The sequence below is a fragment of the Sturnus vulgaris genome, chromosome 25 (assembly GCF_052056855.1).
Source record: "Sturnus vulgaris isolate bStuVul1 chromosome 25, bStuVul1.hap1, whole genome shotgun sequence".
Classification (NCBI taxonomy): domain Eukaryota; kingdom Metazoa; phylum Chordata; class Aves; order Passeriformes; family Sturnidae; genus Sturnus; species Sturnus vulgaris.
Window position 1 is genome coordinate 5,462,708 of NC_142267.1, and position 21,395 is coordinate 5,484,102.

The following is a 21,395-nucleotide window of genomic DNA, read 5'->3' on the forward strand; positions in this document are numbered from 1 at the left end:
ATTGCATTTTCCCACCTCTTTTTATGAACCCTTGCTGCCTCACAAACCTGGGGTAAAGAATTTCTTCCTAACATCCAATCTAATCTCACCTCTTTTAATTTAAAATTGTTTCCCATGGTCCTATCACTATCTGCCCATGTAAATTTTGGGGGCAAAGCTGTGATAATGCAACAACTGTCCTAGAACAGAGCCAAGAGGAACAAGTAGGCTCAACAGCCACTGAGGGGTTTGGGATGGGTTATTTTTTTGCACTGCTGAGCAAATGACTCTAATTAAGGCTTGCAATTTATGCTTTCGTTTGTGGTGCTGAAGAGCTGGAAGGAGAGGATCCTGGTGGATCACTGAGCTCCTCTGCACCAAACATCTAGTGTTGAGGCACTGCCAGAGCAGTTTGGGGATCCACAGTGTATGGAGCTTACCCAGGCAACACTCCTTGCACATGCACTTGAGGAAATACTGATGGTCAGATCTGGGATGGGAGAAGGAATATGCTGCTGGGTCTGGAAACCAGCGTTGGAGAGATGACAGCTCCAGAGGACTGAGCACAGGCACAAGGATGGGGCTTGCATGTGGCTGCCTCTCTGGATCCCTGCTAAGGAGCCCTGGCCATACCTGTGAGGGATGGGAAGGGCAGAGCCTGGTGCAGGTGCTGCTCAAGCTCCAGGTGTTGGTGTGGTCCAGCCGAAACGCTGTGACACAGGGCCTGATCCTCAGCCCAGCCCCTGCCTCTTTCCCCCCTCCACCCACAGTGATTGCTACCATTCAGTCCAAGGCAGGTTGCACAATTTATTTTGCTGTGCTTAAAGCAGGATTTTGGCAGCCAGGGTCGGGAGGCCTCTCTGAGGAGCTCTGGCTGGGCGCCCTCCTGCCGTCACGGTACACGCTGCTGTCCAAGGCTCTGCTTCTGCCGGGTGTCTGTCCTTCAGCATGGCCTTGTGCTGCAGCCTAGCGCTGCTGAAGGACACACAGCACGGCCAAGGCACCACTGGCATCTTCAGCAAGTGCAGGTGGAAGTGGTGGTCACCCCAGCCTGGGTTCTCCTGTGCCAAGCTGATGTGAGGCCAGTCATGCCCATGGTGACATGACGTGTGTGGTGTGGCAACTCTAAGGAAAACTGATCCTCTTCTTCACCTGCCCATGCAGGGAGACACCATTCTGTCCTTGAGGTATCTCCATGGTGGTCCTAGACACTTCCTGCTTTTCTTCTTTCAAGCATCACCTTGCTTCCCTAGAAGCCAGCTGGTAAAAGTCTTGTGGATAAAGGGAGAAAAGGAGATGCAGGAGAATTACTGTGCTCATTGCTGAAGGAATATGCAAAGGGATTTGCTGTAATGTTCACTGATGGTGTGAGGGAGGGAAAGGATGTGAGTGCTAACTTATGCTCTGTCAGCATCATTAATGTCACCCACAGTGATTGAATTGCTTTGCAAGGAGCAGTGGGTGAGGCTGAACATGCCCAGGGAGGGAGAATGAGATAGTTGGGAGTAATGGAAGTGTCCTTGGCCAGGAATGGGCATGAGGGTGATGTGGTCAAAACAGCTGGGAAAAATATCAGCTCTGCCCACGTGCTTGGCTGTGCTGGGCTTGGACTAGATCCAAGATCCAGGGATGGAGATGGGATGGAGAGCTGGGAAATGTAAAGCCCAGAGCCTGAAATAGCTGAGGCTGAAGGTACCTGAGACCCAGGTGGATTTTCCAGTAGAAAAGGTGAAGAAAACAGAAGAAGCAAATCATGGTGGTGGAGTTTGGGGAATGGGAAAAAAAAAAGTGAATTTATCCTTCGGAGCAGGGTGGAGAGGACTTGGAGGAGATGCCCTGTTTTTGCTATGATGATCTCAAGTTGGCAGTGGGACATCCAGGAAGGTTTATGAGGAGGAGAGGCTGGGTAGAGCTGTCAGCCTGTGAGTTATCAGAGGAGGGATGAGCTTGAGGAGAAGCTGTTGGGGGACTGAGGATGAGGACCTAGAGCTGGGCCTGTGGGGCTGGAATGGGGCCGAGCACGTGGCAGGATGCAGTGGTGCAGAGAGGCATGGTGTGATGTGGTCTGATGTGTGTGTGGGATGCAGGGGATGGGTAGAGTAGGCAGAGGGCATTGGAACAGGAGAACACAAATATCTTGCTCTGTCTATGGTCACAGAGAAGCCAGTGTCTCCCTACACCTCGTTTCAGGAGAAGAGTGAGGCATCTTTTTTTCACTGGAGACAATTCCCTACCTGAGGCTGCAGCTGGAGTGAGGAAAAGAAGCTGGAGGAGTGGGATCCACCAGGGGAAGAGAGAAGCTGTTGGAAATAAGGGGTTTTGGGAGGCTCAGGCATCATTTTCTCCCAATCTACCATCCTCTCTCTGCTACAAGTTGAACTTAACAAAATATCCCTCAATCCCTGCCACCACAGAGGCCGAAGGGAGAGAAGACATTGGTTTTACCACGAGTTTATGAAAAGAAGAGCTTTGAGAGCACACAAATGGAGAGCTACAGCTAAAGAAAGGGGACAAGCAGAGTGTACAGCTGGACTCAGCAGCAATTCCTGCTGAAGAAGCTCCAGACTGTAGGGAACAGTGTAAAAAAGATGCAGCCAATGCTCCTGGCTTGGGGGAAGGACAAGGGACAAGCAAATTGCACTGTGGGCAGCTTGGAGCATACCCGAGTACCAGGCACTGCATCCCCTCCAGATGCAGCAAACTGCAGCACAGTGATGGAGGCAAAAGGCAGCAGGTCCCTGACTTGGCATCTAAGGGCAGTTCTTGCCCCTCTCCCAGCTCAAATGCACCTCAAGCCCACTGGCAGGATGCTTCCAGCAGCACACCAGGTAGCTGTGGCTCCTTGGCTGTGGGCATGGCAGGGCAGCACTGTTCTAAGCAGACTGATATTGATGCCCTCTGCACAGGAGGAAGTCACAGACTTGCTGAAATCTAAAAAAAAGTTACTTCTTAAGCTAGTGGTGTGTCAAGTGGTTAAGGCAGAAGCAAGCTGTACTTCCACTGAAGGGAAAGCAGGGATGCTGCCCGTGGTCCAAACACCAGCATCTCCTGAGGAGAGACTGGAGGAGGGACAAGGGGAGCTTTAGTGCTCTCTTAGCATTGTCAGGAGGCACCGTGTGGGCACCTCTCCTCCCAGCTAAGGACTCTTGGGAGGAGACCAGCAGCCATGAGGTGTTTGCAGCATGCTATGGTTTTACACAGCCCAGTGGAGCTGATTTCAGGACAGGAAAACCTCATGGCTGGTTCAGCACAAAGTCATTATTTAATAGACGAAGTAAATATAAAAACACATTTCTAAACCCCCCTCGGTGTTGAAAGTCACAGTTATGGGAAGAGCCAGAGTGCTGCAGGGCCAAACTATCTCTGGGTGGCATTTGCAGGGCTTAGCTTTCATTGCAGCCTGAAAAAAATCCCATGTGCAGAGATTATCTCCATGCTGATTTGATTGTCTTGTTCAGCTTTGGCCCTCATCCTAGATGAACAAGGAGTAGAAGACTTGGCCAATGGCCTGAGGTCTGTGACCTCCTCTGCATGAGCTGGGAAGGCAAGAACTGTCTCTAAGGTACTTGAGGATTTGCAGCCCTGGGGGGCTGAAGAGATGAACCAGGGGAGGCACAGATGAGATTCTCTCCCCCTGGAGATTTAATGCTTCACCCTTGGCCAACTGAAAGAGGCAAACCTTGCTGGAGTGAGGAGATCTCTGGTTTGCACTGAAATGGATCAACCACAGTGCTCCACCTCAGGAGCCACCTAGGGTGTCCCTCCCCACCACCTGGCACATTCTGCTGGAGGTTTATTGGAACTGGTGCTGAGCAGGCAGGAGAGGCAGCTGGGTGTGCAAACCTCCCTCACCTTGCACTGCTTCAAGTCAGCAGATGGAGTCTGGAGACCTTCCAGTGACCACAGGCTCTCCCCAGCCCATCACTGCCATGGCACAGAGGGGATTTCACATGTCCCTGTGCATTCCCCCAACCTCTCTCTCAAGGAAGAACAAGAAAACTGCAGATTTTGCAGGGACCCCCTCCTTGGCCACAGCTCTGGCCTTTCCCTGGACTATGCAGGGAGCTCCCTCCTACACAGGACTCAGCAATGCTGACTCCTCACCTGTTGGCTTGAGGTGCCATTTTGAGGTTTTTCTCTTTTTTTTTTTACTTCTTGACTCATAGACCAGTGGGTGAGGGAGAGAGGAACTGGTTCATTTTCCACCTTCCCTCGCAGTGCCCCTCTACTTATTAGCTCTCCAAATATTTCGTACTGCAGCCCAACAGCAAGGACTCTGCACTAACCCAGGTCTAGGCAGAGGGAAGCCAGAGCAGGCAGGGCAGCACCTTATCCTCATGGCAATGTCCCAGGAAGCAGGACAGGACAGCTGGGGCCCTGCTGCACTAAATCTCTGTGACCAGGGCACACATGGCAGCATCCTCTGGCTGAGTTCTTCTCTTGTGCCTTTGAAGGGTGAGACAGTAATAGGGGCAGAGCACCAGCATTCCTCCACCCCCACCAACTGCTCCACTTTATAGTTTTGCTTTTATCAGCGTTCAGCAGGATAGGGACTGTCCCCCAGTGCCTTCTTGAGTAAGGAGAACAGGAGACCTGTTGTGGGATGCATGCGAGGTGGGGGAAATTATGGGACAGAGAAGAAATCAACTTGTTTTTTCTCCCATCAGCTCCCAGGTCCATTAAGAGTCAGTGGATTGCAGGTATCACTGCCCTTCCCTGTCTCCAGTGGAACCAGGTACTGGAGAAGAGATGAGGGAAAGGGAGCATGGTGGGACCATCGTGTCCTCCAACAGCCCTAGGCAGCCACTGAGGAGCTTCTGTAAACCAGAGCAGTCACTGGAGCTGCTCCAAAATCCATCCATTGCCCAGGAGGCTTTCGAGCACCCCACAACAAGGAGGTGCAGGAGTGTCTCACACGGCCCTCATAAACTGATCACCCTGGTTCCATGTGGAACTTAACTCTTGGAGGACAGTGCCACCCTGTCACCACCTGCCTGTCCCTTGCCATGCACCTGGCTGCACAGGCTGGCTGTGCTCCTTTGCTTCCTGAGGCTTAGCCAGGGCAGTGGTCCTCCAGGATGCTCAACATGTGCCTTTAAACCAACAAAAATAACTGTGATAGAAGATTTCAAATGCTGCACTACCCTTGCCTTACACACTTCTTGTCTGCAGCACTCCAAAAGCAGCAGGAGCCCACTCGACAGGAGCTGGCATCACACAGGTCCCCAGACAGCCAGAGAACAAACGTGTCTGCTGGCACAGGACACCAAGCAATAAATACAGCAAAGGAGACAAAACAAAATAAAAAAAAGCCAACAGTGATCAGGTTTTTTTTTTAAACTTTAAATATTTTTTTCTTTAAAATCTGTTTTTCTCTGTGGTTCTGTCTCTGTAAAGAGCTGTGCTCTCCCTTCAGCATCTGGGTCACTTCCTCAGTCCTGGCTGTGGGGCAAGGGAGAAGCAGGGTCACTTAAAGAGGGAAGAGGTGGGTGCATCACCGGCACGTGTGGATCTCCACCACCCGATGGCAGGGTTTGCACTTGACGGAGCAGCACCAGTGGAATTTGCAGCTGCACCTCTCCACAACCTCCACTTCGTCCGTGTGAAAGCCACGGCCACAGCACATGAGCTCACAGCCGTCGATGGCCTTGGAGGTCTTGTTGCACTGCCGCCCACTGGTGCCCAGGACCCCGTTCTTGAGGTCGTGGTCACAGAAGTCGGGGCTGGAGTCTAGGTAGACGAGGTCCTCGTCTGTGTGTGGCTTGAACTGGGAGTTTTTGGGCACCAGCACTTTGGTGGATCCAATCTCGCTCTGTTCGACCTCTGTGGCTCCGTCGAATTTCTCCTTGAGGACGTTGCCCACTTTGCGGAAGGGGGGCATGGCCTTCCAGCACGTCTTGAACTCGCAGGAGCCCGACACGCCGTGGCACTTACACTCCACCCGCATGTTGTTCAGGATTGCCTGCAGGAACAGACACAAGGAACGAGAGGGGGTGATCAGCAGGATGGATGCAGCAGGGAGGGCACAATGGAAGGGCTGTGCAGAATACACTGCAGGGTGGGTATGGGATTAAAGGAAGCCCAAATGGCCCGGCTGGGATACTGCAGAGCTGCCTGGGTTCCCTCCCTGCCATTACCTTCCTCCCTGCCTCGTTGTTGTGGAGGTTCATCAAGGCTCTGTTGGAAGAGGCCCCTTTGCTCCTCTCACGGATGTCGACGAAGGACTGCGAGAAGGCCACGCCGTAGGCGATGTTATCGGAGCAGCCCGACCACTGGAAGCCTGGGGCAGAGAGCACAGATGAGACAGGCACTGCCACCCTGTAGTGCCTGCACTCTCCAGCCCTGCTCTTCCTAAAATCCAGCTGGCCTGCCCCCTCTCTGTCTTGCTGCCTACTGGTCTGCAGTGTATCAGGGGAAGCTAGGGACTGTGGTCCTGGGGAACACACGGACAAGATGCTTTCTGTCCTGTGGGCGATGCACCCAGGTGCCTTTTTGAGGCAGTCCCGTGGACTAACCAGAGTTTCATTTTTTAAAAACTTTTCCCTCCTTTCCGGATGGCTCCAGAGAGCAGGTTTGAGCTGCAGGTATTTTGCCTACTTGGCCTCCCCGTGCAGCTGCAGCTGCCCCCGTTCAGACACTCACCCTGCGGGCTGCCCCCCTGCACTGTGCGGTCACAGCCACACTTGTCCAGCTCGCCGCTGCTGCAGGCGCGGGTCACGGCGAAGGCCACCCCTGCCGAGGAGATGGCATAGACGAACGCTGCCTCCCGCGTCCCTGCAAGGGCACAAAGCACGGGGGAAAGGTGGCACAAGGTCCGAGGCAACGCCACTGGGAATTCTCGGTGGACTGCTGTAACAGCGGTGGGAGTTTTGCACTATTTAATTAGTGGTTTGTCTCAGTCTCTTCTGCCTTCACTCAGAGACAGGATTAACAAAACCACGATGGAAATGGATTTTCTCGTGTTTGGGCTTGGTTGTTTATTAAATCTTACCAAAAAGCACAGAGTGTTCAACAGCACTTCTAGCCACCAGCTAGAAGTGAAGAAAATGGAGGAAGATCCAGCTGCTACAAGGTCTCTTAAAGCTAAACAGTCCAATAGAGAATTAACACCCATATTATTTATACTTTTAACCCAATAACTAAATTCCCATGACCCTTAGAGTGACACTCACTGACCAGCCAGAAACTACTACCTGAAATCATGAAGAAGGAGGAAGAAGAAAGATGAACAAAGAAAGAGATGCCTAAAATCCACCATGGTGTCCCATACCTATTACTATACTAACCTCAAATTTAAAACCCATCACCCTGTGAAATCACACACTTCTGATTCACTACACACTCGTGATTTTTACTTCATCACTCATATTTAGAAGCCGTCTCCAAGGCCTCAGGTCAAAAGCAGTGTTCTCCAGGGGGTTTGTGCCAGAAAGCACAGAAAGCTCAAGAACTCCAGGTTTCTGGGATCCAACACACTGCCACATGTGTCTCTTCTCCTCTCCCCTCTTAACTCTGGTGTGGCATGTCCCCCAAAAAGCTGGTCTGAAAGACAGGTCTTGGCAAACCATGCTATACAGAGCTATCAGGCTAAACCCTTTGCCCTGTCACTTCCTCCTAAGATGAGACAGCACATGCAGGACCCTCATTGTCCCCACCCCCAGGAATGCTGTTTGCTTAGTGCCAAGCCTGGGCTTGACTCATCAGAGACCCCTGGGTGCTGGGAGAGGTTTTGCAGAAGTGAGGGCCCATTCTTGCAATAGTGAAGAAGCTGGGAACTGCTCCACAACATTGAAAACGTGAATGATGGGTGAATGATAAAACCTGGCAATAGAAGAGACAGAGGCTGCACTGCCAATGTGGGCAGAGCTCTCCAGAGCTTATATGGAAAACTGTCTTGCCTTGTGCTTGCAGGGCACCTCTGCCATAAAATCTTTCCTGCATCCAAAATAAGTGTCTGCTTTCCACATCCAGGAACATTCCCTGCAGCTGCAGATCCTTCCTATCCTCTTTCACAGGGTCCTGGAACTCACAATGCCTCCCAAACTACCCTGCAAAACCCTGTTCTGCTCCCAGAGCACCTCACACAACCCCACTGGTGTCCAGGGTGCAATGCAGTCCCAGCTCTTGTGTCTACCTATGTGGTGCCAAATGATTGAGAAAAGCTTGTTTGGGAAGTTGGGCACATGCCTGGCTGTGAACACACAGGGGCAGGGATCATCTTCAGCAACACATAAATCCCCACTATCCTCCTAGGCTGGTTGAGGACACAAATCCTCCATTTCTGAGCAAGGAGGGCTGGTATTTATTTGGGATGGTATTTGGGGTGCTCCCATGCTTGGTACAGAGGGGGGATGGCTTGTGAGCAGGCATCACTCAGCTTGCCGGTCAGAGAGAGGGCAGCTACTTTGGTGGTCGCATCCCAGACTTTGGTGGCCCAGCTGGCAGTGGCTGGGGAGGAACCAGCCAGTGTGGGGACTGAACTGCCTCCAAGTTAATCGAGGTTAATAGTAGGATCATGTTGGTCGGTTTGGGCTGTGGCTGCCTAAAAAGAGACGACTTAGTTTCTGGTATTTCTGGTATTTCCAATCCCTGAACCTTCACAAGAAGAGACCTTCACCCCTGCATTGAGGGGAGGAAAGTCAAGTAAGGAGCCAGGGGGATGCTTTGGTCTAGGGGTCCTGGGATGGGAGGTGAGATAGTGCCTCAGAGATAGCACCTGAGGGGAGGCAAGGGATGCTTCAGTGATCTTAAGGGGTGGCAGAAGCATTTTCCCCTCTGTTTCCTCACTCCAGTGCTCGGGTTTGATTACAGTCCTGTGCTGCTGGGAAGTCAGGGTGCAGCTGGGATCAGACGGGCTGGGGGCTGCCCTGGCTGTACCCAGCCCTGAAGGCTGGTGGCAGGTGATGATGCTGCCACATGTTCTTCCCGTGCCAGGTGGCACTGAGCCATCCTCCTGATGGTGTCCCCTTGGATGCTCTGCTCAAGAGTGGCCACATGCCAGCCTGGCAGCAGCCACTGCTTCAGCACTGCCCAGAGAGAGACTGAGTAAATGCACCCATGCCTTTATGGAGTGGAGCTCCTGGGTTTGGTGGGGAAGAGAGGAGACCACAGGGTGACTTTAGGACCTTTGTTCAAACTTGGCATGTCCTTGTCAATGGGTGTGAGAAAGGTTCAGGAGAGCTGAGGAGCAGCAGGAGTCTGCTGTACCCAACACAGCAAACAGAGCCCTGCTGAAGTGCACAGGGACCCATCCACCCCAAGATCCAACACTGGATGAGCCATTCCTGACCCTCCCCAGCCACCAGTTCAGGGGCAAGCATCCAAAATCCCACCTGCAGCCCACCAGACTGCTTTTCTAGCCATTCCCCCCGGCATCATCACCCCAGACACGTCCTTGCAGCTCACCTTGTGTCACCACCTTGCCGAAGACAGGCAGGGTGTCCAGCGTGGAGCAGTTCCAGCGGCGGTTGCGGAACTGGTACTGGCACTCCTCGATGGCCAGCTGGGCTCCGCGCCGCACCGAGTCCATCACCTCCAGGTTCCTCTTGCACATCTGCACCTGGCGCTGGATCAAACCCTTCAGCTTCTCACAGGTCTCCTCCTCGGAGATGCTCCCCACTGAAGACAGCTTCGCCAGGTACCTGCCACGACACCAGCACAATGCGTTAGGAGGCAAGGGCTGGGGGAGCCCACGCTCAGCTGGGAGCCACGTTCAGCCTTGCACAAAGCAAGGACACTGAACCTCGTAGCCCCTCCAAAGCTGAGACCTGCTGCCCAAAGGGGTCACCTTTAAATATCCCACAGCAGTGGCTCTGCAGGATGCATTTTTGGCTGACAGAGAACAAGCAAAACAACCAACCCTCTGCAGCCTAGTCCCTGTCTCTTGGGGAGTCCAGCTGTTGGCTCCCCTTTGCCTCTGTTGCCTGCAGGGAAGATATTTTCAGCGCTGTCTGAATGTGCCTGGTCAGGTCTCCTGAGTATCGGCATATCCAAGTGCTACTAGGAAAAGCCAGAGGTCTCTGAAGTCAGCCAAAACAAGCAGGACAGGCACTTGGCTGCCAGCTCCATCTGCCACAGTGCTCCCACAGCGTGGCTGTGTGCTCATCACCGGCAAACATTGCCCTCCAAACCACTTCCCTCCTGGAGGCTGCTTTTAGCTGCCCCAGACCCCAGCAGGCAGGGATGGCCTCTGGGAGCTGCCAGGTTTCCTGTCACTTGGGATTCAAGCAGGGAAGCCGAATTAGGAGCATGCCAGGGCAAAACTGCACAGGCTGGGCACCTCCTCCAGCAGCCCAGCTCGTGAATAGGGCCATGAGGTCTTTGCTGATCTGGAAAAGACTGTCCCTGTGTGGAGGGGACCATGTGTTCTGCTTTCCATAGTGCCATGCTCAGCAGAAAGAGTTACAGAGCTGCTCTTGGGTGTCAGCACTAGGGGAATGAGGGAGCAAGCACCTTGAAGAGCAAGCCCCTTAAAAGCTCTCAGCATTTCCTTGTCCAGCGTGTGGGCATGATGGTCCCTGCTGCACATCCCAGTAACTCAACCTCCCACCCCTTGTTGTGTTGTGGGCATGGTGTCCATACTTGCCCATTTCCCAGTCTCATCCTCCTGCCCCAACCTCTGCATCACAGAAGGAGCTGAAGATAGACCCAGTCAGATTTTCCAACAAGGCTGTGTGATAATCCAGTATCCTCTGCAACTATTAGTGACTGTGTTGGCAGGGTGTGTATGAGACTCCCTCCTTCCTGTGGCTGCTGGTACCTGCATGGTATCAGATGATGCTGCCATGGTGGATCCCTGAGCTGCTGTGGACAGGGAGGGTCCCCTGCATGGCACGGGTGGAACTCACACTTGCACCCATCACTAACCACGCTGAGCTTTGGTGTCCTTGGGAATTGCCAGCATTGTCTCATGCTGCTGAGATTTACCTTGTCTGCACCAAGAGATGCAAGTACTGAGCTTTTTGGAAACTTCATTCCTTAACTCTGCATTTCTCAGCCCTACAGAACTTGTGGGGTTTTTTGTTTGAGTGTTTTTTTAACTCCTCCTCCCAAGTTGCAACATCCTGCAAAGAATTTTTCTTTTGAAGCCCTGCTTGTCTCCAAGAAGTGACTGTGCAAAAGTGGCTCCTGCTCCCTGCCTGTTCCCATGTGTCCCAGGAGCCAGATTTGCTGACTTCAGCCACAAAAATCAAGTTGTCACAGCCTCTTCCTCTCATTAACCCTGCCAGCCTGCCTCAGGAGGAGAGAACAGGATTTTCTCTTCTGTGCATCAGCAGAATTATTCACCAGCCTGGTTTCATGCTCACAACCGGGGGGGCCGTGGGAGCCAGGGAGAGCTGTCTTGGCTCATGGTGTCCGTGGGGAGTCTGCATGGCGAGATGTCAAAAGAATTCAGTGTTCCCTGTGTGTGACCGTGGAGGCAATGCTGCTCTGACAGCGGGAAGCTGCAGGAGTTTCAGAGCCAAGTGCTGTTAGAGCCTTTAGACCAGCAAATCATCTTTGCCCAAAGCTTCCTGTCCTCCAAGGAGATGCAGAAGACAGGACCTGATGCACACGGGTGGTTTGAAAAACCCACTGTGGCCAAACTCAGGACTGTCACCTTTCTGCTGGTCCCCACCCCACGCAAGGGGTGTCCCCAGCCCTGCAGCCCATGAGTGTGCCATGGAGTGCAGTAACTGCTGCTCTCACTTGCTGCTGCACTTGGCTGGCCTGGAGTGAAGGCACCCAACCACCTGTGGGAGCTCTGAGGATGCTGAATGCTGGGCACACACAGAGTGCCTGTAACAGCTGTCTCCTCCCAGGTCCAGCATCATTCCAGTTTGGGCATGGGGAAGATTATACACAGCTCAAGACAATGTGGGTTATTGATCAGGCTTGAGCCTGGAAGCCAGGAAAATCAGAATCCATCTCCAGTACCAACCTCTTGTGCTGATTTGGCTTCCCCCTCTGCCACCAACTCCAGGGGCATTTATCATACCAGGCAAGCAGCTCCTTCAAAGCCACGAGACTGGTCCTACAGATGAGTCAGTGCCTGCACTGAGTGCAGACACATTGGCAGAAGGGTTCTGTGACACAGATGTAGCACCTACATTATTGTCAGTTCTCCTCAGGATGGGGCATCATCTCCTTTTCTAATATATTTTCCAGCTTGAGATTGTCTGGGCAATGTGGAATGATAAATTCAAAGCATGCATAAAGGAAAGTGTGACAAAAGCCTTTCAAGCTTTTCCAAGGAGATGCACCTGATAAGGTGCCTTCCCAACTCACATTTAATGCTGTTTGGGATTATAAAACAAAGGCCAAGGATGCTTCAAAGATAGGTACAGCCTTCCAAGAACAGGTCTGGTAATTAGTTTTGCAAGGCAGACAAATAAGATGAAACTATCCAGAACAGTGCTCTGGCCTCTCTCCCCCTTGACAGGTCCTGTGTCCTATCACCCCTCCTCAGCCTATGTTTGCCAGCCCCTCTGTGGAGATGGAGGCAACTGTGCTGAAAATGTTGTGGCCCCATCATGCTACCAGTTTGTTACTGGTCCAGGAGAACCATCACTGCTTTCCAAAACACACGGGGGAGGAAGCTCCCATCGTGATCCCTGGTTCAGGATCCAGAAGTTGAGGCAAGAATTTAAGGAAGGACTTTTGCTGAAGGAGCTCAGTCACATGGAGCTGTCACATCTCATCACACCACATTCAGGAGCAGCAGGTAGGTGCTCATCCCCTTCCCCTCTCTGGGGCAGATGAAGAGTGAGGTGAGAGCTGGGAAACATGCCCTGCCCTCACCAGCACTCAGAGATGCTTCCACCTCATGTTTCTCAGGGCTGTCAGGAACCAAACCCATCTGCAGCATCCCACAGTCCCCATGGAAACCTGGCTCTAGTGCTTTGCCTGGTCCTTAACAAGAACTTTGCTCCAAACTTGCTTTCCCTGGGCTGAAGTGGTAGAATCCACAGCCAAAGCCTTTATCTACCTGCACAGAGAGCTCGACAGGCACAGCAGGAGGACTGCAACAAACAACTCCAACAAACAACTCCTGCCCTCTACAGAGTCTCAGTGCAGATCTCCATCGTGACATCACATCGTGATTGCTATGCAGAGCTCTAGATTAGAATTTAAGTCTCACATGCAGCCTCAAAACAGCCCTGCTTGTGGAAAACAAACCCAAACAATAGTGTATTTTCTTCCTTTTCCAAGACTGGGCAAAGAACATTTCAGGAGGAGAGCTGCTGTCCACACACTTTTAAAAAGTTCTGTCTTCTTGCTTCATCATGGCCTTGTACAGTTCTTTTCTCCTGCCTTTAAATCCAGGCAAGTCACCTGCAGAACAGACTCCTTAAGAGTCATTGATTTAGGAGAAAACTGACAGAAAGCCCTTCCTTTTTTCCCATCTGAGATATTGAGATCAGGATTGAAACCCCTTAATTTAAGCAGCCACAGCTGATGCACTCTGCAAGATGGCAAATAAGTATATCTCCAATCGAGAGAGCTTTGGAAAGATAGGGGATGTCAAGAAATATAAAAAAATATATATAAAAATTATGATAATACTTTCATAAGGAAGAATAATTGGTGAAATGACAAGGAGACATTGAAAGAGCAACAGTGTCTGGCAGATAGAGTCAGGAGGAGAGGGAAGAAGATTCTCTGCCATGGAAAGGTGTGGGAATTTCAGTCATTGACAAATATTCAATTGAGGCACGTCAGAGAAGATACTTCGGGGAAAGCAGAGATCTCTGGTGTTTATTTTTTTTTAACAAATAAGTTTCAAGTGTGAACTCTTTGTACTGTCTCATTTTGGGAATATTTTCCTGAAGATGAGAACTTTCAGACCCAGGTCAGTGGCATCCCTGATAAACCACTCAATAGATGTTCTGAAATCAGGCTCAGAAGCTTCAGCCTGCTCAGCAAATACTCAACCTTCCCACAAGGTTGAGTGGTCAAGGCCACAAAAGGCTTGTCCAAGCCTTAAAGTGCAGATGATTCAGCTCTGCCCCTGTCTGAGAGGCAGCAAACACCCCCTGCTTGTGGAGGGGTCAGCAAGCACATCTCTGCCTCCTGAGGCTGCAGGGACAGTCAGCAGTGACTTTGGATTGTCTGAAGGACTGAGACTGCTCATGCAGGCAAATTTCTTCTGGGGAGGAACTAAAGGCTTCTTTATAATGTGAAAAATCCGTGGAAAAACCCCCATGCAACCCTGCATGCACCTATCTGTGTCCATAGATAGATCCATGCAGGGAGAGGTACTGACCAGGGTTATCCTGCAGATATGGATAAGTGTTTTATCTTTGCCTTCTTGCTTTCTCCTACCAAGCAGGGTGAGTGAAGGCATGGGAAGATGTCTCAGTGTGGCAGGCCAGAGGATATTCCATGCAGGCCAGAGAGCTCCCAGGATTTCTCGTGGTGTCCCACTCTGGCTTAGTGCCAATCTCCCTGTGCCAACAGCACCAGGCTGGCAGTGCCCACCACACCCACGGCTCCTCAATCTGCCAGCTTGGGCACGTTCCTGTCAGGATTTGTGGGAGACCTGCAAGGGTGCCCCTGTCCAGCTGCTGGCTCTGTGGATTTGGCTCTCCCAGGGACCAGGTGTCCCCCTCCTGGGATTTCCTGCTTTTCTAAGTGTAAACTATGATTTAAATAGTAAATACTTGATGACTTGTAAATACAAATCATCATCTGAGAATCTGTCTGGTGTCCTTCTTGGAAGAAATACAGCTGGTGTGCCTCAGTCCTCCCTGTCACAGCCAGGGCACCATCTCTTGGCTGAAACCTGCTTTTCACACCTACTCTTCATCTCCAATTAACAGCTGCCAGAAGAGTCATCCAGGAGCAGGCAGTGCTATGCCTACACCTCCACTCCTCAGCTCAAGGGTGAGCCCACACTTCCAATCCTGTCCCCCATCCCTTGGACCCCACATCAACACCACACACAGCCAGCAAACAGCCATGCCCCAGGTGGGGCACAGTGACATGGGCAGCTGCTGAGCCACTGCTGCTTTTTGGCTTTCTGAGCAGGTGGGGGCAAAATCTCCACTTTGTAATTGGGAAGAGCCTGAACACCATCTGTTTTGGAAATCTGCTTTGAGTGTGTAGGAAATTTCCTTTATTTCATTTATAAGCCAACAGAAGCTGCTCCTGGATTCAGGTACAACACCTAGGCCTTGGTGCAAGAAGAGACAAGTGCAGACCAACCCCTGCAGTGCTTCAGGCTAGACCTGGTTGCAGAAAACCTGATGAGTTTTACATTTTGATCAGAATTTGCAAATATGCGGCAAAAAAAAAAAAAAAGCCTTCTACAGGATTAGTTTGATCTCACCCAACTTCCAACAGACCCCAGGCTGCTCTCCATAGGCCAAGAGACTCAATTACTTTTCCCCAAGTAATTTCATGAAAGCACAATACTGGCTCCAGTTCTGCTGAGGCAGATCCTGCATGGCAGCTCCTGGCTGTGAACAGCAGCAGCTCCAAGAGAGCCTCGAGGATGCTGCCAGGGTCACCCACAGGTGTCAGGTGGGCAGGGCAGAGCTCACCTGCACTGAGTATCCAGAGCACAGTCTACCATTCAGTCAGCCTTGGATGACTGCAAGTTTTGTGGGTTCACAAATCCTTCAAGCTTTAAGAAAAATTCACCAACTACTGTAAGAGCCAGTGTCATTGCACTTGTAAGGAAATACAGAAGAGTCTCCTAGAAACTGTTGAACTCCAGGATTGCTCAGCAATTTCATAATTTTAAGAAAGTGGCTGTAATGCATTTCTCTACATCTACAAGGATGAATTAATCAAGCAGACAGCAGCTCTCAGCAGAGTAACACGAACACTTTTTTGCTTCAATGCAAAAGTGCAGTTCTGATTCATGGAGTCACATCAAGCCACTGCAAAAAAGAAACCTGCTTCTTGCTGTGGCTCATATTTGGAGCTTATCCAGTTCTTCACAGCCTGGCATGCAGAGTGGTTTTATCTCCCTCCTGTCCATCCTCCCTAGACTTAGGTTCTGCTGTGAAAGACAGGGGTGTAATTTTACTTGAGGCTTTCTTAGGAAAGGACAGAAATGCCCATCACCACTGAGGAGCTGGAGAGCATGGGGCCCTCCTACACCCTGGCAAACACAGCCCTGAAAGGTGTCTGCCAGACAGGACCATTGCTCAGAGACAAGCCAAACTTGTTTGGAAATCCAGTGCCAGGATCACTGGGTGCAAACCACAACCAGTCCATTTTCATCACTGAGCTAAAATTAGCTGGTGTTAGCTGGTCAGAAGTGGCAAGACCTACAAATAAATAAAAGTTAAAATATATTTCCAGCAGTTTCAATTTCCCACCTCACAGCTTTGGTAACGGGTTCCTTGGGTTCATGCACCAACCTTTTGGATGTGACAGGACCCCCAGAGCAATGCAAAGGAGCCCTGAGCATCCCAGGAGTGGAGAGCCACTTGTCCAACCCACAGCAACCCTCCAGGTAAGGAAATTCCTCATCAGACCCAAATGGTGCAACCCACCCTCCTGGCTGCTGGGACAGATGTGCCTGGGGAGCTTTCCTGACACTGTCCTCACAGCAAAAACCAAGAGCATGGAGAGGGGAGCAGAGCCTGGCAGGAACAGCTCTGTATTAGAGCCAGCTGCACCTGCCATGGCATCTGAAGGGAAAATGCTGATGGGTTCTCCACCAGGTGCAAGACAGGAGCATTGCAATGACAATGCCAAGAACCTTGTACAAAATTAAACTATGCCAGCTCCAGGTGAAGTGATCTCTCCCCACTATCAAAAATGTGGAGACTCACCTGAAAAAATAAAGCTTGGTTTAAAACAGAAGGATGCAAATGCAGGATCCAGGGATGCTTCCTCTGAAATCCTCTGCATTGCATAATGACCCAAACAAAAGGAACTGCTTCTGCAACATCCCCACTCCTAAGCTGGCAGAGATGGGCACAGAGAATTGGGCCCTCTATTTGCAAAGCACCTTGTAATGTTCAGATGAAAGGAGGCCAGGGAAGTCCAAACTCCTTTTATCCCTTCCTCACCAGCCCTTGAAAGTGGTTAAAGAGCAGCTGCTTAGCCAGACTTGTCTGGACCCTCACAGTGTCTTCAAGCTTTCTCAGAGCACTCAAATTAATTTTTTTTCAAGTTTTAAAAGCCCATCTGTGCTCCTGGCCCTTTAAGCCAAGTCCCAAGCCCAGACTGAAATTTTAAATCCCTGTAAAGAAGGGATAGACAAAGCTGCTGGTGGTACACCCTGCTCTAAAATGGCATAACCACATCTCAGACCAAGCATGTCCATATGGAGAGCCTCCTCCAGAGCCAGTTTGAGCTGCAAGAAAATGGAGAGAGGTTGTAATGATTCCCAGAGAGTTTGATAACCAGGGGTCTCACCTCTAAAGGACCCTACCCTGTTGTATCTGATGTTTTCTGTTTCTGTTCTTTCATCATTCAAACTCTCTGAACAGTTGGAGAGCAAGGCAGTGGGCCCCAGTGCCTCATGCATTTAGTGGATGCTTACATCCACAACCCACTTTGCACATTTTCTAGTTCACTTCATCATGGACTTCCTTCTCTCCAAAATAGGTAAATAAATGAATAACTAACTAACTCAACAACTGGACTGAAACCAGAGCCTGGCACTCCTGTGCCAGCTGTGGAATGATGCTTGCTTGGCTAAAAGTCTCTGTGAAACACCCTGAGCATCAGGATGGGTTTGGAGGAGAAGAGGCCTTGCTTCCAAATTCTACCACATCACTGCACATGTGGGTTCCAGAGTCTACGAAGTGCAAGTTGTTTTGAAAAGTAACTCATCTGCTTCCCCTGTATAAAGCATGGCCCTGGACTCCTTCAGACATAAAGCAGAAGCCAGAGGGACTTTCCTGTGCACAGCCAACAAGATGTAAAAGGCTCTATCTACAGCCCTTTATTTAATTTACAAGCCTCTTTCTGAAGAGGCAGGAGGCAAATCTGAGCCTCCAAAGGCAGAAGGAAGAGCAAGCCTGAGGCTTTCACAAGAAGTGGGAACAGAGCATCTCTTCAGATTTGGAGAACAGAGGCTTTCTGGATAGGCAACAAGCCAAACAGCAACTCCCCAAACTCAAGACACTGAGAAAACAACACCTGAGGTTTGCTTCCTAATCAGGGAGAAAGTAGCTTGGTTTGTTTAATGAAAAGATTTGGGAAATCCCTTCCAGCTCAATGGCCACTTGTAGCAGAGTGATCCCTTTGAGAGATCCCTACATCATCTCCTTTTTCTACTGGATGGGGCAGCTCATCAGACACCATTGCTTGGCTAAAACGAGCGCCTTCCCCACAAAGCCAGGCTTACAGAAACCCTGGCTTTGCTCAAGCATTGCAAGCAGCATCTCTCCAAAGCACCGGGGGACTGCGAGTCTGTACAGGTTGAAAGAAGCTTTAGAGCTTTAGGGGGAGAGGAAAAAAAAAAAAAAAAGCTCACAACTGAGCTTAATCACTAATCCAGCAGGTTTCTGGAAAAGCAAACTTCACCGTGGGCTGCCATTCCGTGCACACACCTCTGTGCAGAGCTGTGTGCCTGGCCAGGCTGGGTCCCTCCCATGTGCCGGCCCAAGCTGGCAGTGCCCTGGGATAACTGAGCATGCCGAGCCCACACACGTGAAGACATACGAGGCACACTCATTCCTCGAATATCTGATAATTCCTGGGATCCTTCTAACTCTGTTTATTGCCTCTGGCAGCCTTTGTTTCTGATGTGAGAAGATAAACAATGGGAATTGTCTTAATCCTAAAGGCAAAGAATAAAAAGCACCGAGCGGGGGACGATCCTTTTATCATGATACATTTGCAACATCAAAAAAAGCTGACCCCCTTCCTTTGAAACGCACTGAAATGTATCTGCTTTTCCTCCCCTGTTGGCAGGAATGAGCCCTCCGCTCTCTGCTGCCGAGCCCCCCGCGCCCACCCTTGCTCTGCCAGCACGGACGGCTGCACACAGCCCTCCCTGCCTGGAGCTGGGATCTCCCCTCCGCCTGTCCCAAACCCTGTCCCAGCTGGGATCACCCCTCCCCTCCCTGCCTGGAGCTGGGATCTCCCCTCCGCCTGTCCCAAACCCTGTCCCAGCTGGGATCACCCCTCCCCTCCCTCCCTGGAGCTGGGATCTCCCCTCCGCCTGTCCCAAACCCTGTCCCAGCTGGGATCACCCCTCCCCTCCCTGCCTGGAGCTGGGATCTCCCCTCCGCCTATCCCAAACCCTGTCCCAGCTGGGATCACCCTTCCGCCTGTCCCAAACCCTGTCTTCAGCTGGGATCTCCCCTCCGCCTGTCCCAAACCCTGTCCTAACTGGGATCACCCCTCCGCCTATCCCAAACCCTGTCCTAACTGGGATCACCCCTCCGCCTATCCCAAACCCTGTCCCAGCTGCGTGCGGCGCCGAGGACCGAGGGCAGTCGCACCTCTGCGCATCCGTGCGGGGCAGCCGGCTGAACCTCACTCATAAAATCCCCACTTTCCGCCGTTTTCTGCCCGTCCCACGGCAGCCGAAGCTGCTCCTCTCCAGACATCTGCCATCATCTCACAGAGCTTCCTCAGCAGAACTTTTTCCTGCAGGAAAAACACTCCCACAGTTCCCAATATACCTTCGCCAGAAGCATGACAGCTTAAAAGACCACCTTGATAGCTGCTATGATCCACCCACCAGTTGCTGGAGACGTGTGGCACGCAAGTGGCTCCATCTGGCAAAGGAGGAGGGGAGAAGGACTAAGCACTAACGCATCCCAGGCAGCCACCTTTTCCTACAGCAGGACACTCAGGGAGCGCCGCTGACCTGGCACTGTCCCCAGGCATTGGGGAGCATCCTCCAAAAAACCACCCACATCTCACAGCGAGTCAAAATCTAAAGGCAGGAGCTGTATCCGGATGCAGAGAGCACTCCTTGCGCGGGGGATGTGTGCCCACCTGAGCACCTGCGTTGGGAAAGGCACACGACACTCAGGATCTTTCATGCTGACAACCCCGGGAATTCCTTCTCCTGTGTGCTGTACCTGCCCCTGCCGACAGAAATCCATGAAGGTGAGATGGAGGCGGCCCAAGCTCCCAGCCGGGTCTGCTGGGTGCGGGAACTCATGAGTTCCCGTCAGCCGGCAACACGGGGAGCAGGGAAGAACCATCTCCCACCAGCGCAGATTTATTAGGAAGAACCGATGCCTTCCTTCAAAGTTAGGTGGGAAAGCGCTGTCATGCTCCATCCCCTCTGACCCGGGGAAAGGGAACGGGGGGGTGTCCTCTTCAGAAAGTAGTCCCACCACCTTGGCAAACACGTAGGAATTTTCCAGAACGATTTCCGCCCCTGTTTACCTTACACATTATTTCAGTGTTTGTTCAGCGGGTTCCCGATGTCATGGGGCTCCTTGCGGCGAGCAGCAGCCCCCCGACCCCCGTCCTCCCACCGGGAACGGGGGCCCGAGGCGCGGCAGCCCCGCTCGCCGCAGACCCCCGGGCCCAGCACGTTTGGCCGCCCCAGCTCTGCCAAACGCTGCCCTGGACCGCTGGCCCTGGCGTGGCATCTCGCCAACACCCAGGCCCCGTTCCGACCCGGTGCCCCGACTTTCACCCGCGGTCCCGGTGAGATCCGGATTCAGAACTTAAGCACAAAAAATGGGACGGGGGCTAGATAAACAGCCCCAGTGCCACCATCCGCGATAACAAACACACCGCCACGGAGCGGCTGGGGACAGCCCGCATCCCCTGTCGCCCACCTGCCTGCGGGTGAGGGCTACAGCCCCACGGCCACGGCGAGGACAGGGACCGGCGCGATGGCCACGGGCGCCCCGTGCCCCGAGCAGCATCGCTGCAAAAGGGGTCGCGCCCCGCTGCTGCCCGACCCCGAGGCACCTGCTCCGCACGCCGGGGGCTACCAACAAGTGGCTGCATGCCCGCCTTCCCCCCACCGCCCCGCGGCTACTCACAGCCAGTTGCTGGCGTTGGCCGAGAAGGTGGCGAGGATGATGAGCAGCAAGGAGCGCAGAGAATACTCCGGGCTCATCCTGGAGGGCAGGCGGGGTGAGACTGCGCGGAGCCGGCAGCGCCCCCGCCGCCCCGGGCACCGCGGCCGCAGCTGGGCGCGGGCAGGAGCGGCGGGCGCTGCCCGGGGATGCTCCCGCGGCCGCCGCTGAGCCCGACTGTCAGCACGGCCGGCCCGTCCCGGGATGGAGCGGCGGGGCCGGGGGCGGGCCGGGGGGCGGAGGCAGCCCCGGCTCCGCCGCTCCCTGGGCGGGACCCGCTGGCGGGGACACCCCCGGGGGCGGGCCGGCAGCGGGGAGGGCACCGGAGAGGGCATCGGGGAGGGCATCGGGGGTTCCGACGGCAAGGAGGGCGTTCGGAGTTTATCCGGCAGCGGGGAATCCGCCTTGTGCTGCACCCACCGAGCGGCACCTCCGGGTGGGTTCGGGGACAGACCGGGGAACCTCGCCGAG

The 21,395-nt window shown here is 52.6% G+C and overlaps 1 protein-coding gene across 2 annotated transcripts; it reads right to left on the reverse strand.

Annotated features, from left to right (window-relative positions):
- Positions 1-5,285: 5,285 nt before the first annotated feature.
- Positions 5,286-21,097, reverse strand: WNT4 (Wnt family member 4). Of its 2 annotated transcripts, none has more exons than XM_014881762.2 (5): positions 20,889-21,097; positions 9,385-9,620; positions 6,622-6,753; positions 6,117-6,259; positions 5,286-5,941 (listed from the first exon to the last, which is right to left on the reverse strand). In XM_014881762.2, exons 1-5 carry the CDS (start codon positions 20,963-20,965, stop codon positions 5,474-5,476), a joined length of 1,056 nt encoding a protein of 351 aa, XP_014737248.1. In that variant the 5' UTR covers positions 20,966-21,097; the 3' UTR covers positions 5,286-5,473. The 2 variants fall into 2 exon arrangements, with proteins under 2 accessions (XP_014737248.1, XP_088035079.1); XM_088178953.1 differs by lacking the exon at positions 20,889-21,097 and adding an exon at positions 19,377-19,508.
- Positions 21,098-21,395: the final 298 nt, after the last annotated feature.

Excerpts from the sequence above, each read along its gene's own strand:
- WNT4 (XM_014881762.2), bottom strand. The coding sequence starts at position 20,965 with ATGAGCCCGGAGTATTCTCTGCGCTCCTTGCTGCTCATCATCCTCGCC. Across the intron at positions 6,260-6,621 it reads GCAGGGGGGCAGCCCGCAGG|GCTTCCAGTGGTCGGGCTGC; the intron begins GTGAGTGTCTGA and ends TCTCTGCCCCAG. Across the intron at positions 5,942-6,116 it reads ACAACGAGGCAGGGAGGAAG|GCAATCCTGAACAACATGCG; the intron begins GTAATGGCAGGG and ends CTGTTCCTGCAG.